Source organism: Ptychodera flava, chromosome 2, assembly GCF_041260155.1.
Source record: "Ptychodera flava strain L36383 chromosome 2, AS_Pfla_20210202, whole genome shotgun sequence".
NCBI lineage: Eukaryota > Metazoa > Hemichordata > Enteropneusta > Ptychoderidae > Ptychodera > Ptychodera flava.
In genome coordinates this window covers 51,399,454-51,417,420 of record NC_091929.1, presented here as the reverse complement: position 1 = coordinate 51,417,420, position 17,967 = coordinate 51,399,454, and the positions used below count along the sequence as shown (strand labels likewise).

The following is a 17,967-nucleotide window of genomic DNA, read 5'->3' as shown; positions in this document are numbered from 1 at the left end:
GAACGCTGGTTGTAAGGATGGGTGAATTTCATTTGAACCGGAATCACGCCCCTCAGATCTCAGGGGGCTCTGTGGACTCATGCCGTCGGGGCCACCACGTCTCTGTGGGCTGCTGCACACTGTCGGTATTCCTCGTACCTCGTATATTTCGCCAACGGCCGCGTCACCTTCGGGAGACAGGAATTCCCCACCTTCATTTTGCCATATCACAGTTCGCCCGTGAATGTCATCACTGACCAGGAACATAGTGTTTTGTTGATACCTCATACCGCTGAGAATGTTCAGTCTGTGGCTTGACACTGGACTTGTCAAGTTGAAAATGTCCTGGCCGATCATTATGCGGAGAACATCATTGCGTTCCTCCATCTTGGACACTGTACCGTGGTTCGAAGCTCCCTTACCAAAATTTCAGTCTATTGGGTCCACCCAAGGTGTACTAGAAACCAACCTCAAACCCATTTTTTGCCATTTAGCTCACCCTGAACTAGCCTAAAACTCACCTCTCATAAAAACAGGTGGATTTGCAGTGACTGTCTCACTCACCTGAAAGTGACCACACCAGTATGAACTCACCCCCAATACACTTCCTTTTGACTGAAGTCACCTGAAACTCACTTCTCTTTGGACTTTAGTGATATTTTGAAAGCTTTAACTCACCCCAAAGTCACTTTGTTTTGGACTTAGAAAATATAAGAGGCAATCATCTCACCCAAAACTCACTTTCTGTCGACATAGAAAATTGTCAACACCTGTCACTCACCCCAAAGTCACTTTTTTGGGGACTTAGAAAATATAAGAGGCAATCATCTCACCCCAAACTCACTTTCTGTCGACATAGAAAATTGTCAACACCTGTCACTCACCCCAAAGTCACTTTTTTGGGGACTTAGAAAATATAAGAGGCAATCATCTCACCCCAAACTCACTTTCTGTTGACTTAGAAAATTTTCAAAAACTGTCACTCACCCAAAAGTCACCATGTTATATTGGCGATATACCACCCATGGCATACGCCCGAGCTCTCACCTTGAGCAAAAATCTGTTTTTGTTGTTCCTCGCCAGATTTTCAATATACTGTTTTGATATAATAGCAATAAATAACACCCATTGACACAAGAAAATTTCAAATTTTTCAGTTGACTCTAAAGCTTCCTGAAATCTCTTGTTAGAGGGCACACTGTCCACAAACTGCATTTTGTTAATCCTGCTTCGCTCACATGACCTGTAGAGTAAGCACATAATTTTCTCCTGAATGCTTAGATTTAGGGCTTAACCACGCCAAGTGCACTTTGCATGTTCTTTTCATCCATCACCATTTTTCACTCATTTACATTCTCTTTCATTTTCCCATTTCTCTTTCTTTAAGCACTTGCCAGTCCCAAGCCTGGAGAGAGTGGGAGGGAGCCCTAACTTAAAATTTCCTTCTAATGACCTCTTTTTTAATATGCTTCATATAGCTTTGAATGCTATTTACTTAACATATTGGTATGAGATATCGTCTGTAGACCATCAATGGATCATTTCATTTTGACTCGTAATTGTTGAATATCTTCAAATTCTGCAAAAAATTACACCTTAGTCCAGATTGTGGAGGTATTTTAACAACCCTCTTCAGAAGTTACATGAAGTGGTCCCTATACGTCCTATGGCTCAGGTGTATAGGGAGGGACCACTTCATATGACTTCTGAAGAGGGTTGTTAAAATACCTCCACAATCTGGACTAAAGTGTAATCGGAGAACAGTGAAAATAAAACACTGGCCACTTGAATATTGACAGGTAAGTTGGAGTGTATTGAAAGGCAAGTTTCAGGGCAAAATACAACATTCGCTATTGGAAAATTGACAGGTAAGTTAGAGTGTATTGAAAAGTAAGTATCAGGGCAAAATACAACATTGGCTATTTGAATATTGACAGGTAAATTAGAGTGTATTGAAAGGTAAGTATCAGGGCAAAATACAACATTGGCTACTTGAATATTGACAGGTAAGTTAGAGTGTATTGAAAGGTAAATATCAGGGCAAAATACAACATTGGCTATTTGAATATTGACAGGTACGTTAGAGTGTATTGAAAGGTAAGTATCAGGGCAAAATACAACATTGGCTGCTTGAATATTGACAGGTAAATTGGAGTGTATTGAAAGGTAAGTTTCAGGGCAAAATACAACATTGGCTACTTGAATATTGACAGGTAAGTTAGAGTGTATTGAAAGGTAAGTATCAGGGCAAAATACAACATTGGCTATTTGAATATTGACAGGTAAGTTAGAGTGTATTGTAAGGTAAGTATCAGGGCAAAATACAACATTGAATACTTGAATATTGACAGGTAGGTTAGAGTGTATTGAAAGGTAAGTATCAGGGCAAAATACAACATTGGCTGCTTGAATATTGACAGGTAAGTTAGAGTGTATTGAAAGGTAAGTATCAGGGCAAAATACAACATTGGCTATTTGAATATTGACAGGTAAGTTAGAGTGTATTGAAAGGTAAGTATCAGGGCAAAATACAACATTGGCTACTTGAATATTGACAGGTAAATTGGAGTGTATTGAAAGGTAAGTTTCAGGGCAAAATACAACATTGGCTACTTGAATATTGACAGGTAAGTTAGAGTGTATTGAAAGGTAAGTATCAGGGCAAAATACAACATTGGCTACTTGAATATTGACAGGTAAGTTAGAGTGTATTGAAAGGTAAGTATCAGGGCAAAATACAACATTGGCTACTTAATCTGATTCATCAATGTCAAAAATACATCACAGGAAATGCTGTAACCCCCTTTATACAGTGAACTCAAATCAGTCCTTCTCTACATCATTTGGAAATAAGCCAATAAAATAACATTCTGGTCTATTGCAATCTACAAAAACACAACATTGTACAACTCTTTTTACATTAACGCATACTAGCTCTGAGGTCACTTTATCCACTGGAATTATATGATTAAGACTTGTCTTAGTAGTACTATCTTGTACCATTGATGTCTTTATGTCATGCCTGACTTTAAACATGTCTATCATAGCCACATACTCAGTTGTTCCACATACACACAATGAATTACGTTTAGTTTCACAGGGACAGAATAGTCGGCACTGTGCATAATACCTCACTTGTCCAAATGCAACCTCCCCAGTTTGTGTCCTAAATTTAACCGTGTAACTATTTCTTCTAGTGACTGGTTTATAACATTTACTGTGTACAAGTGCACTCTTAATAGCAATACGTTTGAATGTAAAGATGGTTTTCACTTTACCCAACAGTCTCTCAATGCATGAACGTTCAGAGCGTGTGATACTTGTTTCAACAGGAGCTCCAACTACAGAATAACCATCTCCAATTTCAGTTTTCCTGCTACCTATCTTACGGACAGAAGTTATCTTTTCATAAAAATATTCAGCATCAGAACCACTAACAAGCTGACTTTCCAGATTTGGTATCTGTTGTTGTATGGAAACTGCTGTTACTATTTGTTCTTGTATACTCTGAGTTCCATGGCAAAGGTCTCTTAATTCGCCGTTACAGTCTTCATAAAAAAAACATGACATTGTCCATAATGGACCTAACAATTGAACTCTTTTAACAAAGTGAAGCAACATATGCATATTTGAAGTTTGATATCTTAGACCATAAAGACTTTCAACTTTAAAGGAGAAATGTCGTAAGAGGGCTGATGCCTTCTTTAGGTCTCCTGGGGAAATTGATGCCCCAAGTAATAAATAGACACCCTCCACTAACAAACAGAAATGTTGAAAGAAGTCTGCAGGTAAGACTTTCCATAATAAGGGTATAGAATAGTACAAGAGAAAACTTCTAAACTCTGAAGCTTTCCAGTGTGCGAGTTCATTTGATATGGTTCTCGGTGCTCTTGTAATCATATAAGGTGGCTTTATGGATAGAATATTCTTGTCAAGCATTTGTATCTTATTGCCAATGTACCAAGGATCTTCCTTATGTGATTTGTCTGTCCAAAGTGTCAAAAGCATTTTCATAATACCTAAGCATATGCAATGCATGTAGTCTGACCCAATGCCATTGATGATATCAAATGTTGGCAAACATGAAAACCAGCTTATGTTCTTCACACCCATGACTACTTTGGCCTTCCCACTTTGAATGCTTCTGGCAGCTTCCTTGGCAAATTTAAATGTTGATTTGTGGGTCCTCTCTTCTTTATGTCCTGTAGCAGGGTTTTCTCTGTCATAGGGATAAGCTCTAGTGTGACCTCTAACACTTGTCTTCACGGTCTCACCTGGAGCTAAGCAATATGGACAACCATACATACCATTAAACTGGACGCACTCCATAAACATACATCTTGCTGGAGCATCAAAGACAGCACTCAACAATATCACTCGCACGGTTATGTTTGTGTTCTTTTCAGGAACTTGTAATGGCATTCCTGTAATTGGGTAGATTAAAAACTGGTTAGTACTGTTAAGATAAAAAGGCTGTCATCAGTGTCAACAATACAATAGCAACATATCAAGTCCAAATATTTAGCAGTATGTATGTTAACAAAACAATGCATCTTACCTTCACTTTACACACTGTTGACTAGTACAGAAGCTAAATATAACTAATTCACAAGTCTACAAAACCAGTAAAACAGTGTTTCTTGATGATGAATAAAACAAGTCATTGACAATGACACAGTCCCCATTAGTAATAGGAGTACTATTTTTTGTCAGTTCAGACATGCTTTAGTTATGGCTTAAAACAAAAAATAATCATAACAAAAATGCAGCCTGGCAGCCATCTTGGATCATATTACAACAAAAATCAATATGCATATGTATGAAATAGATCAATGCCCTTGTACCAAATTTGAAAGAAATCGGTTGAGACATGCCTCAGTTATGACTAAAAAAAAATATCATAACAAATGGCCGTCTGGCGGCCATCTTGGATCGTATCACAAAATTAATTGATGTGCATCTGTACGGGGTATGGTACTATCCTTGTGCAAAGTTTGAAAGGAATTGACCATGGCATGTCTGAGATATCTGCATGAACGGATGTACCCACGGGTGGACTCACGGACGGACATGACCCAATCTATAAGCCCCCTTGGCTTCATCTGTGGGGATAAACTGTGTCACTGCATCCTTTTTGCAATATGAATACGATGAGAAACTTAATTTTTATTTTTCTTGGCTTCATACATGGGAGTCTATGGAGAACTTATACATGGGATTCTCTGCAGAACTGCCTTATACATGGGAGTCTATGGACGTGTAAACTAAAACGTCCTCTAACACGCCTAAATTTGATTGCATTGTGAAACAAATCGACGTGCATCTGTATGGGGTATGGTACTATCTTTGTGCAAAGTTTGAGAGAAATTGTCCAGGGCATGTCAGAGATATCTGCGTGAACGGACGCATGGACAGACATACCAATCTATAAGTCCCCCCAGACTTCATCCGTGGGGACTAAAAATCTGGGAAAATGAATTACAGTAAAAGTTAAAACAAGGCTTTCTAGCTAGCATCCTTTTTAGCTTTGATGCAAGTAAACTGTGGTACATATGTAATAATAAGTGTAATATTACCTTTCTCAAACATTTCCTTGAAGCTTTCGGCAAATGGCTTCAGAAATGTTTTCGTCTCTGGTTTTCTAAACCCAAACCACAGACCCGCAAATATTCTATTTCTTCTTTGATATCTGTGAAATAAAGGATGTTCAATAAGTTATTGTTTTGTGTACACAACTTATGAAATTTATAAACACTTGACTATACCAAGGAAAAAAAAAATGTAAATGGTTGTAAACAAAATGAAGGAGTGCAATCAAGACCGGTAAAGAATGCATCCTACATGTACAAGGTAGCAGTTGTTTTTTTACAGTTCAGAGTGCTGCCTGATAAAGTTATTGTGTAAATGTTATTTTACCAAACATTGTTCACTTGACTTTGCAGACTATATTTGAAATGAAGAATGAAAAAATAAATTTGAAACAAATAGTAAAATTATTGGCATTAAAAAAAACCAGTGAGACCAGCAATCTCTACTGAAAATATATACTAGCTCAACTAATACAAATTATTAATTAATATACCTGTCCTTGGGAGGAAGTTCATTGACACTATAATACACTGGCCATATGGAGAATTTGGAAGACCTAAACAAAGCGACTCCATCAAAATTCATTTGAAATGATAAATGAAGCTCAGTCTTCTTATGTTGACTTGATGTGTTGTGGAAAAAACCATCATCACTGAAATGTTTCCGGTATAGTAGCCCATCCATCACATCAGCTATGTCTCCATTTGATGGCTTGTTTCGCTTAACTCGGTATGCCAATTTCTCAAACATACCACTTCCTACAATAAAAAATAAAGAGAGAAGTTTTATATGGAGTGCATCACAAAAGAAGATGTGCATGTACTGGATAAATTTTTCAAACATGAAGGCATATCTGTCTAGTAGCAAAAAGCTAATGCCAGGGCAGCAGTTTTTGGGATGAACTTGTTATGCAAACTCCCCAATTGCAAGCCTGACATGAGAATAAAAAAACTATCAAGTTGAAAGCAAGCAGCAAAATGAAGGGAAAAGGGAAGCAGTCTACAAGAAAGCTCCATTTTATTGAAAATAGTAAGTTGAGGTTTCTGCCTTAACCTTTAGCATTTTTATTGCCTGTCCTTTTATTGTCAGTAAACATGTTAACTTCGCCAATAATAGTATCACCTGTGTCAACAAACTGATTTACATATGCCAGTAACGGAGAACCAACAGGAAACTGTAATTCCAAACAGAACACTGGAACAAAAACCCAACAGTTAATTAAAGCTTACTGTATAATGAATACATACAAAATACAAAGGATGGACAACCGCTATGCATTGTAATATCAAAATTGTACTTACGTGAAAATATGCTCTGTAGCTGGCTGAGTACTGGTAAAATGATGAAGTAACTTGTGGACTTCTTCTCCGTCGTACTTCTTGAGCAAACAGGGCATTTGGAGTCAACCTCTTTTCCAATATAGCCATAACAGTACAAACAAAAATAATGTCTTTCTATTGGAGATTTCAATTTCTTGAAGAAGTCGTTGAACATCTTTAGACTCTTTCGACACAAGTTAGGCGCGATACAGTGCAATTCTATTAAACTTAGTAAGTCTGCTAAAGCAGTCCCAGTTAAGCTATGTCGAATGGCAAACGAAATGAGGAGAAGCAAACTTATGCCAACTGTGAGAGGAGCTCCAGGATAGAGCGGTTTGTCCTCTTCCTGGCTCTCTGTTTGCTTTTGGTTTTCGTCGCCCACAGGGTCAGATGCTATATCAGAATCACACTGTGGATCATCGACATCCTCACTGAAATCGTCGATGTATTTGTCCCACGAACGATTACCTTGCGTGTAGTCAGTGTTGTCATCTGATTGTTCTTCCGAGTCGCTTCCATTGGCAATCGAGGCAACGTCTGTTTCGTGAAAATCGATCGATTCATGCGCATCAAGAATATCTGTTTTCTTGTAGTCATTTGCTGGCAGAGAGTTTGCAGCCGTAGAACTGCTCATCCTACTGGCAGAGTGCAAAATTTCAGCATGGCCAACATCATCTATCATGTCCTGTTCGATCTCCATTTCCGGTGCCCGTGCCACTTGTTGTTCATTAGTGTCCTGTGATAGCCAAACTCGCGCGGTTGAAACAGGTATAGGCTTCAATGGATTACTTAAATAAGTCATGTACGATCCCCGTTTTCGCTTTGGTCTTCCAGTCGTATTTTCGTCAGCCATTTCTCTTTGTTTGTCAGGATTGTCAGGAATCAAACGCAAACTCGGCGGCGAAAGTAGACGTTGTGATGCCTACTACTATCGTGTTTACATCAAAATCAATATGGCGGCAGTTCAGCAAGGTATGCTGGGAGAAATATCGGTAATGCAATAAGTGTGATCTGTATATTTTGCATTTTATGAAAATACAATATCACCGACTGCTAGGTCATTATGTAGTTTTTCGCTATTGATAAAAAAGACTTATCTCTGCAGCAATCAAATTGACCATTTCTCGCTTTATGGAACAGAAGGTTAAAGGTCACACACTATCCAATCGCATAAAGCTCTTCGAGCGGGAAAAATAATAGTATCAAATATCAACGCGCAAAAATCATTATCCGCGCCAGCCATCCACACCACAGCTCTTACCGCTCCTGTGTCATTTAACAAGAAAACGTCGTGAAATGCCTTCGAAACGCTCTCGCATTCCTAAGACCAAGTTTGGAGATCAAGGTTAGTAAATTTTAACTGTATGTGATATATGACCAAAATTTCGCTCGAGTTGTGCTCATGATATCCCTTGTGTAGTACTGGCACGACACGCCTGCAGGTTGTACTATGCGGCTCAGTTTCATTTCGGTACCTGAAGTATAGACAGAAGTTTTCATCCCTTTCTGTGTGTTTCATTTTCCATATGGATTATTACTAAAGAGCATCAGATCAGTAATTGGTTGGGTAAGGAAAGCTGCATGATCAACTGCTTAGAATTTAGATTAGAATTCATTAAGAGCCCGTGGCAGGCGTTGAAATTCGCATCGCCGGAGACTGTTTTTTTAATATTCATACTCTTTTATCGCTAAAATATCTTCGACCTTGTAAAACGGTTCGGACATGTATCCCAGGCTTTTTTATCAAATTATTCAGCGGGTTAAAACTGAGAAAGGAGACGATTTACTACCAGTGTAACCTGCAAGCATACGTGGCCTGAATAAACATAAATGTAATGAATTACAACGGACGATTCTATTGGCTACTGCAGTTGCTGATTCCTATGTAGTGACCTTTGTATTCACCAATGAAAACGTGCGTATTACTCATGGCCGCCCTCATAAAGCTCTTCAAAATTGCCGAGAAACAAAGTGAGAAGCGGTTGCAATTGCAAGGTCAAGCTTGGTTGTACGACCTCATGTTTTTAAAGCGTACCTATAGGTAAAACAGAAAGGGTGTTACGTAGATTTAAACTGTTTTCGAAGGCAATGGCCTGATTTTTTTATCACGGAAACACTTTCCGATTTATTAAATTTCGAATAGTACACTCAGTTTGACAGTTTTCGGACAGGGTAGTGAATTTCGTCCAAAGTCGTTTCGTAAATGACCAGCAATACGAAATCTTATTACCATACCTTTCGAAACTTTATTGTGGTTATCCTCAAACTCAGTTGACACGACGGGAGTGGTATTTCGGGGCCAAAGTTGCCAAAGTTTTGACCCCATGTTGAAGGCGTAATAATCGGACTGCAATCCCAGAAATCGGACGTCGTGTTTGGAATGTGATTAGGAGCTAAGTATTGATAATTTGAAACTTCAAACCACCGATTTTTAATTTCGATGTGTTTAGAAAACTGTATATAAGAATATTTCATGATAATTAGTTATGTTTAATCCCTGGACGACTCAACTATATTTCGACGTGTGTAGCGCTAGATATCGGACATGGGCTGCCTCTGTGTGTGTTGCTTTCGGCACCAATTGTATCGTAAGGTGTGGCTAACTTCGCTAAGTTTGTTCAGTGAGTATTATAATTGTTTCCATTGCATATTTTGTTTGTATTAGAATCGCACAGGCATTATTTAATAAAAATAGCGAGTATATTTTATCGTATGACATTTACCTGTCAAGTTTTTACGCGGTAAGTCCCCGGGGCAAGTCACTTACTACGTTTACACAATTATGCTAAATATTGTCTGTCCGAAAACTTGTACACTTCTTACGTTCATTAAAATGTACTTTTTTCTCGAAACAACTGCGCAGTTTTCGTTAAAACTACATGCAAACGTAGCGAACAATGGAAAGAATATTTTCAAAATCATTATTCTCCCCCACATTCAAAATTCAATGCTAAATCAGGACTTTAGTCAAAATTTCAGTTACTTTGACCTGACGGCAGTATGTTGACAGTATCACTGACGCGGTGTCAGACGACAATTTGTGACCGCCGCTCGCAGCGAACTCAATAGCTTCTACCAAAAAAACTATCGAAAATTGGACAACAGTGTCACCTGACATAATATGAGGTCACATGACCTGTAAAACGCTATCGATACGGAGCGAAGTGAGTCTAACTAACAGCATGTCACTAAATGTCCGAAAACTGAGGTCGTCCGAAAACTGTCACACTGAGTGTAGGCCGAAGTGCGTTGCACTGCCTGTCGTAGGCGACACTTCGGGGCCCATCGCTCTGAAAAATCTCAATTTGTTGTTAATTAGATCATGAAATTGAAAGTTTTGGACTCTGCTATAATTTGCAAGTTATGACACTCCAGAGCGCTGCTCCAATTTACAAACTTACAATCTATATCTCAAAACCGGGATTTCAAATATCAGTAATTGATTTCTTCAATGTTCAGGAATTTTCTGTCACATTTTTAGTGAGATTACAAAATTTCACCGCTTTAGTTATGCAATAAAAATACTTTTGATTGACATGTTTGTTGGTTGTGACAAATATTATGGTTACAGACACCTGCAAAATCTGTCATTTTGGCACAACTGAACACAGAGACCATTGTGTTGTAAACAGATCAAAATTAGCTATATGACATAATTGATGTAGTTTTCTCAGTGCAATGATTTATGGCACATAATGTTTTGAGGATCGAAGATAAACAGTAAGGAAACAAGATTTTATTGTGGAGACATCCATGTCTCTCTGAACCCATGCGCCAAGACAAGTTTATGTATCACAGATCACACATTTACAAAGCCGTAACATCTGTCATTTTTATTCAGAATTTCAGTTGGTACAGTTCCTTGAGGACAATGCCTATCTGGTGGTAACAAGTGAGAATGTTAAGAAATGTGGATCCACCATGAAAGCCCTGTGGCCTCTCGACAAGCAGTATTACTCATGCCTTGTTCAGGGCAAAAGTTGTGAGTATACCCTCCATTCCAGAAATATATAAAAATCAAAACCTGCAACTGCCAAAGATTTTATATTATTTTATATATAATCATTCAACCTAATAGTTGTCAAAAGCTGAAGTGAGTTGAACGAGCCCCAATTTTTCTATAGGAGAACTACTTCCTAGCCATTCAATAACAGTGAAGCTGGGAAGAAACTGGGCCAACAGTTGAGTCAAGAGAACAAACCCTGAGCTTCATTTACATTGTAATGTTTTACAGGTTTAGAATCAGGAGCTCCTGTTAAAGTAACACAATAGCTGATCTATGCTTGAAACAAAACTATTCACTGGCCATGTGTTGAGCACAATGACACAAGCCTGATTGTTAGTGAAAGAGCGATCAGTACTGATTGTAGAAAGAGTATAAACTATTATTATATTAGATCCATATATTATTAAATTTTGTGAGTTTGTTGCAAAGTATTTTTTTTTACATTTTGCAAATTTCCTTGTGAGTGCAGCATTGATCCTGGGACAGATAGAAGATTGATTCATTGTTTGTAAACATGACATTTTGAACATAGGCAATATACATATTTGTCAAATAATTGTTTAAAAATGAATGTCATTTTAATTTTCAGGTGATAAGGAGGAGCTGCAAAGAATGAAAATAAGTTTGGAGAAAGCTGTCACTGGTAAAAAGAGACGGAAGTCAGACCCTCCTGTCACATCCAAGATATCTACATCAAAGAAATCCAAAGTTGCTAAAAAAAAAGTTGGTCAGGATGAAAAGACAGCAACAGAGGTGAATGAAAAAACAGCAGAAGCTGCCATAAAAAAAAAAGTAAGGGAGGAGAAGGAAGCACAGAGACTGGCAAAACTCAAAGCTGATAATGCTGTGTTTAAAAGCATGGAGGAGTCTGGTTACTTTGCGCTCAGGTAAGATGCTTCTGATAATGTAGGACTGTATAAAGTACTTCGCAAATATATACTGCAAAGATGCAAAGACGGCCATAAGGGGCTGTGGATAATTAAACATGCGCATGGTAAACGAAAGTAAGTGCGTTTATCCTCAACTCCCCTCCCCTAAACGAAAGTTTGGAAGTGCAAAAATCCTACCATGCCTCATTCTGTATCTGCAGCTAATAATTGGTGACTATTTCACTTTGAAATAATGCATACACTACTGACTGCCCTCCTGCATACCCCCTCTAAAATCAATCTTTGTTCACTGCAAACTCTATAATGATGCAATCAATAGAATGAAATGAAACAGTGTATCCAAAATGATTGTTACGTTATTTTACTCATGCATTGATTCACATTTATTTCAAAAGACTGCAGGTGTAGCGCCAGTGCCATACTGGCCTGGTACACACCAAACAATGTAGCGCAATATTTTGCAATACAGAAAAGTGTGTAGCGTGATGTTGTGATCTGAAAACTTGCAGTGCAATTTTTGCACACAGTAATTCAAATACAGCCAAAGCCCCTTCCCCTAAACAAAGAAGTTGCGTTTACCATGCGCATGTTTTTAGTATCCACGGCCCATAAGAGAATCATTTTTCACTCACGGTGTTGTCAATCCTTTAAAGTTTATTGTTCATGTATAATTTAACTAACAATCACGTACACACACACACACACACACACACACACAAATACAAATGTACATAGACGTGTACACATTTTCATTGCTGAAAAGATGGATGACTTGAATCTTTTGTGTTGTCTTTAGTGATGATGATGAAGATGAAGAAGTACCTGAGCTTCCAAAGGAGCCTCACTTTGATTTGTCCGACTCAGACGAAGAAATGAAGAGTGTGGATGGTGATTTAGTCAGCAATGGTAATGGTGTATCTGAAACCATTTCACCAGAACAAAATCTGAACGCCAAAGGTCATCCAACCCAGGCTGGAAAGTGTCCTCGTCCTGAATATCGGACCTGTGCTGTTTGCCCAAAATACATACAGGAAAACCAGTCTCTAAAACTGGACATCATCTCTCTGCGAAAAGAAGTTGCAGATCTGAAGGTTCAGTTGGCAGCTGCCAAAAATTCATGTGAGTACCATGCCATGTTATTGTTGTGTAAAAATGTTGCAGCACTTCATAACAGGTTTCTTCCCATCTCCACAGAGGGAAACACATGGAGATCCTCTCTTCTTTGTGTATACTTTTATGATATGACAAGTAGTTTGACTTTAAGACAAGTCATTTAATTTTACCTGAAAATTATTTTTTGCTTTTATACATTACCCATATTTCTGCCAAATGAAATTACTGGTAAAAATAAGGAATTTCTATATTTCTATGGAATTTAACATATTTGACAAAGCTGTAATACATTGTTGTTTTCTTTTTGAACAAATTACTTGTGTCATAAATTTTGTGCAATCAACATTCAGACATGCAGCCAAATGACACCCCTTCATACTTAATCACTGATAGCATCTTGATTTATCAACAGCTGTCGAAGAGAACACCATGGAATTGGCTACCCCACCCAGACCTGGCAGAGTTGACAGACAACTTGCAAAAATGCATAAGGTATGTCCCCGTAAAGCTAGTCAATAGGTGCATTCAGGAAATTGAATGTTGCGCTTGGATTTCTGCAGTGTTAGATGTTGAAAAGGTCATGTAATACTGGTACCAACAGATGAATGTGGATCTGCACATAGACACACAGGAGTAGTGTTTCTATGTGTATTTTGCACCTAGTGTTTGTTGTGTGTATACAGCGCTTCATTCAATTTTCTGGTCTTGCCTATTTACACCAAGGATTCTACCCTCTTTGGCATGTCAAACAATATCAAATTTTGATGTGTAAAAAGAGCACACATTTTGTAATTATATGAAAGCCACAGTAACTGTAACTTTTGAGAAATACAATAGCTCTGTTTAAAATGGCACTCCCACTTAATAACATTTTTAAAGCACATTTTTTCCATGTCAACGGTCGATATTTGACGTGGGGTCTGTGCGCGGATTGCGAGATATCGATAAAATGTGTCCTCAAAAAAGTAAAAGTTTAATTCCGGTGGCCCACCTAAATTCAGCTTCCGAACATTGAACGTTCAGCAGTAGGGCCATTTTCAACTGATGCTGCTGTATGCCACAGTACCACTCGTGTCGGTGATCGGTCATGCCCCATGGGAGAAAGCTGAGTCTTACTGACTTGGTGAAAAATCGGACAACAATTTTTGCTTATTCCACCAGAATTCTCATAGGTGACTAGCACAATTACGTGCGGTTTATACATAGCGGCCACTGTGTGGTATGCATTGCATAGACGCATACCATACGGCGACCGCTATGTATCAACCAAAGGTAACTGTGTGGCTGACGACGAAATGTAGTCATCAGAGGCAGTTAATATTTTACACATAAAAACTGATATTAAGGATGGATGAGGATGGTGGGAGTGTTAGTGGTGTTCCCAAGTTCTTCATAAATATTCCCTGACCTTTGCAAAAACACTGGCAAATTAAAAGATGTAACCAAAAATAAGTATTATGAATTTATGCCTGCTTGTGTCTGTTTTGAAATGTTCTAGTATGTACAGTTAACACCAGGAGATGAAATCTTCGTGCCACCAAAACTTATGACAATAGCAACGAAGAAGGCAAAAGTGAGTAGTCCCACAGCCTGTGCTAGATTCATGGTGAAGTTGTTTTATGATGAAGATGAACTGATTCACATGAATGTGAAAGGCATGAATGGAAAAGAGGGCATTGACCCTGCGATAAGATCCTCCATATTCGGTAAGTTTTATAAAGCTCGCTTAAAATCTGGCATTTCAATGACTTTCAGAAGTATTCAGTCATCTTATTATCACTAGTCAGAGCTTCCGTAAACACAAAATTCTGCGTATATCTCCCATAATTAGTTTGAAGTAAGCAAAGTAAATTGACGTCTGCTGATCCGATGTGCATTGAAAAAATGCAGTTTCCATAACAAAGACATGAGCACACATGGTTTTCCTCCATTGCATAGTTTATCCATGACTGAAAATCAATGTTTGCTGATAAAGATGTTCCTAATTTCGCAATATTTTGTCCTACTTCCTGTCAATTATGTCTTATCAATTGTTTCCTTCAAGGCTGTACCAATAGACATGTAACATGTACAATAGTTTGTCGTTATTTTACAAAATTTTTTTCCTCCACTGCGCCCAATGCGTACTTGTAAACCCTGAAGATCTCTGTGTCAAATATCAACAATTTAAGCTATAATTCTCAGCAGACTTAGAAATAATAGTTTAATGGCAGGTCTGCATGCTTCTTTACAACAATTACCATGAACATTTTCCAAAGATTACAAAGTTAGCCATAATTTCAGACATGATTCAAATCTCATCTGTCTTGTGTGAACGTGGGTTCAGTACCCAAACCAGGATTGAAACATCAAAACATAGTTGTTTGAGTAGAGATGTCATAAACTATCTGATCAAGATAACCATGGAAGGCCCAGAAATTTGCAAACTGACTTCAGAGAAGTGATGATAAGAGTTCAGGTAGCAAAGACATCGTCGGAAGTAATAGTCTAAATAATTAGTAAGAGAATAGAACAAAAGTGTATTAAAGATTGTAATACTTGGTCAAAGAAAAACACATGATCATGTTTATTGAACACTTTATTCATGGACTTTTGAACAAGTATTCAATATTGCAAATACAGCTATTTTATTGGTACATGTAGTTGTATGCATTTTTGATACATTTTTACGCATATAAAAAAAAATTGCATACAGCCTTATGCAAATTTGAAAATCCTAACGGTAGCTCTGACTAGTATGTGCACATTGTATTTTTTTACATAATTTTTAAAGTGACAAAGTGGCCCATTTTTCATGAATTTTGTTTCATATGAGGTACTATTAGTATTGTTTGACATATGTTGAAAGATACTGAATAAATGGGTGACCATGCATATATTTGACCCCAGTTTTAGACAAATGAAATGAAACCATCGCGAGAATGAATTACTGGTCATGACCATTAATTCATTATCTTGTTTGTTTCATGTATTGCGTCTATAAACCAAAGGTCAAATGTATGCATGGTCACCCATTTATTCAGTATCTTTCAACATGTCACAGTACCTCATATCAAACAAAATTCATGAACAATGGGCGACTTTGGCCCTTGAATGAAAGAGCAAAACAATCACATTGCTATGTCCCCAAACCTCTACTTTGTTCTTTTTACAATATCAACAATGACCCCAAAAGCAGCTGCTTGGTAACCTTAAAAGTGCAGTAGCTTTATCTTTTAGACACCTTCCTTCATTTTTAGTCCCCACGGACACCGTCCGCGGGACTTATAGGTTTGTCATGCCGTGCGTCCATCCGTACGTGCCTCCGTCCGTCCGTTCATGCAGATATTCTTTATATTTAAAGGTTAAAGGCTATAATTATACTGTCCCTTTTCTTGGTACTGCAACATCTTGCTTGTCTTTGCTAACCTGAGATTATTTCTCTTCACAGCATTCCTTCAGGATCATTGTGACCAGGCCATTAAAGAATCAGAAATGAACAGCACTATTGGCAACATGATAACTGCAATGAAAACCAGGTCTAACAGGAAGAAGTGATGTGCTCTGTCAGTAACCAATTGTCTATTTTGTGACGTTTTGAAATTTTGAAGTTTTGGACATTGTTGAAATGTTGGACATTAATTGTTAGCAGAAGGAAACTGATTTTTAGCTAATATAGACTACAGTCTATAGAAGCTTTTGGGATGGGTATCCGTCAAGCATCCAGCGTTACACAGTAAGTGAGGCTACCCACGATTCTCCATGATCCGTACACATGGAGATCACTCACTGAACTAAGGCAAATTTCTTCTGTACGCAGAACAGCTCGATCCACATGTGATAATCATTACTTTCTGATTTCTCACTGTGAATAATGAGAAGATAAACCCCTCTTCCGCAGAGGAGATAGCAATTTTGTAATTTTGTCAACATAGATTTTTGACAGCCACATGCAATATTTTCAATTGTCATGAGCAATATTTTGACTGCAGGAGAAATGCAATGAATTTCATACAAAGTGTTTAATTTTATCTCATATTTTACTAACATCAAAAGTTTATATTAAATATATTTTGCATGCATACAACTTTTTTACCTTTCAGAAAACAGGGTATGTTATTTTTGGAAACATCTTAACTCAGGAATTGCAAGGAATACAGTACGTGTAACCTTTTCATGAATATTTTACATGAATAAAATGTAAGTATATTCTGCACACACTGATTGCTTCCCATGGCATTGTTTACCCCAATCCCTCTACAAAGTCCCTATAATATGGAATCCTGATAATGTATGCTTATTCTGAGCAAACCCTGCAAATGACTGATATCCATATGAGCATCATTTAAATTCGACTTAGGAGGTGGGTTTCAGGTCCACTCAAGACCCACATTTACTTGTGAGCTCTTTTCGGATGGATGTACGTACTGCCAAATGTGGGTTCTTTGTGGCTGCATAGGTGGTTTGTTGGTGCACCTGCACATGTCAAAATCAAGTTACTTTTGGGTGAGTTACAGGTGTATGTACATAGGTGAGTTATAGGTGGATTTGAGGTTTGTCGTAAGTGGGGTGGTTGAGGGTGGATGTGGGGTTCACCCGTAAATGTCGAAATCAAGGTACTTTTGAGTTAGTTACAGGTATGCGTTCACGGGTATCTTACAGGTGACTTTCAGGTGAGCCTGGGGTGGGCTTCTGGGGTGAGATTGGAGTATACCTGATTTCGGTAAGGGCTGAACTTCAACTGAAAAAGATGAGCCAGCACGTACAAAGATTGACAGCTGAATAAATTAATCAAATAACGTCAAATGTTGATGCTGCACCCTGATTGGGCTAATGGCTGTCACAATTTTTTTACAACATACAAGTTTGAGACATTGACGGGAAGCGCGCAAAACTTAAGCAGGCATCAGACTTTCCTTTCCGGCGGCAACACGATTGGTTCTATGTATGTTCGTTATTCAATCCACTGAAAACAAGTTGCCCGCGCAAATATCTGTCACAATTTGCTGCATTCCTAGGCCAACAATTGATACAATCAGCTGCCACGCCCAAAATAAAAAAGGAAAATAAGATCTTTGGTAAATTGAAAATT

General features: G+C 38.1%; 2 protein-coding genes across 2 annotated transcripts; one reads left to right on the top strand and one right to left on the bottom strand.

Annotated features, from left to right (window-relative positions):
- Window positions 1–1,771: 1,771 nt before the first annotated feature.
- LOC139123370 (uncharacterized) lies at window positions 1,772–8,122 on the bottom strand. Its single transcript, XM_070689523.1, has 4 exons — window positions 6,870–8,122; window positions 6,062–6,326; window positions 5,556–5,668; window positions 1,772–4,403 (listed from the first exon to the last, which is right to left on the bottom strand). The coding sequence occupies exons 1-4, from the start codon at window positions 7,738–7,740 to the stop codon at window positions 2,803–2,805; spliced, it is 2,850 nt and encodes a 949-aa protein (XP_070545624.1). The 5' UTR covers window positions 7,741–8,122; the 3' UTR covers window positions 1,772–2,802.
- On the top strand, window positions 8,079–17,091 carry LOC139123381 (titin homolog). Its single transcript, XM_070689534.1, has 7 exons — window positions 8,079–8,232; window positions 10,729–10,869; window positions 11,483–11,780; window positions 12,580–12,902; window positions 13,309–13,388; window positions 14,395–14,602; window positions 16,327–17,091. The coding sequence occupies exons 1-7, from the start codon at window positions 8,184–8,186 to the stop codon at window positions 16,431–16,433; spliced, it is 1,206 nt and encodes a 401-aa protein (XP_070545635.1). The 5' UTR covers window positions 8,079–8,183; the 3' UTR covers window positions 16,434–17,091.
- Window positions 17,092–17,967: the final 876 nt, after the last annotated feature.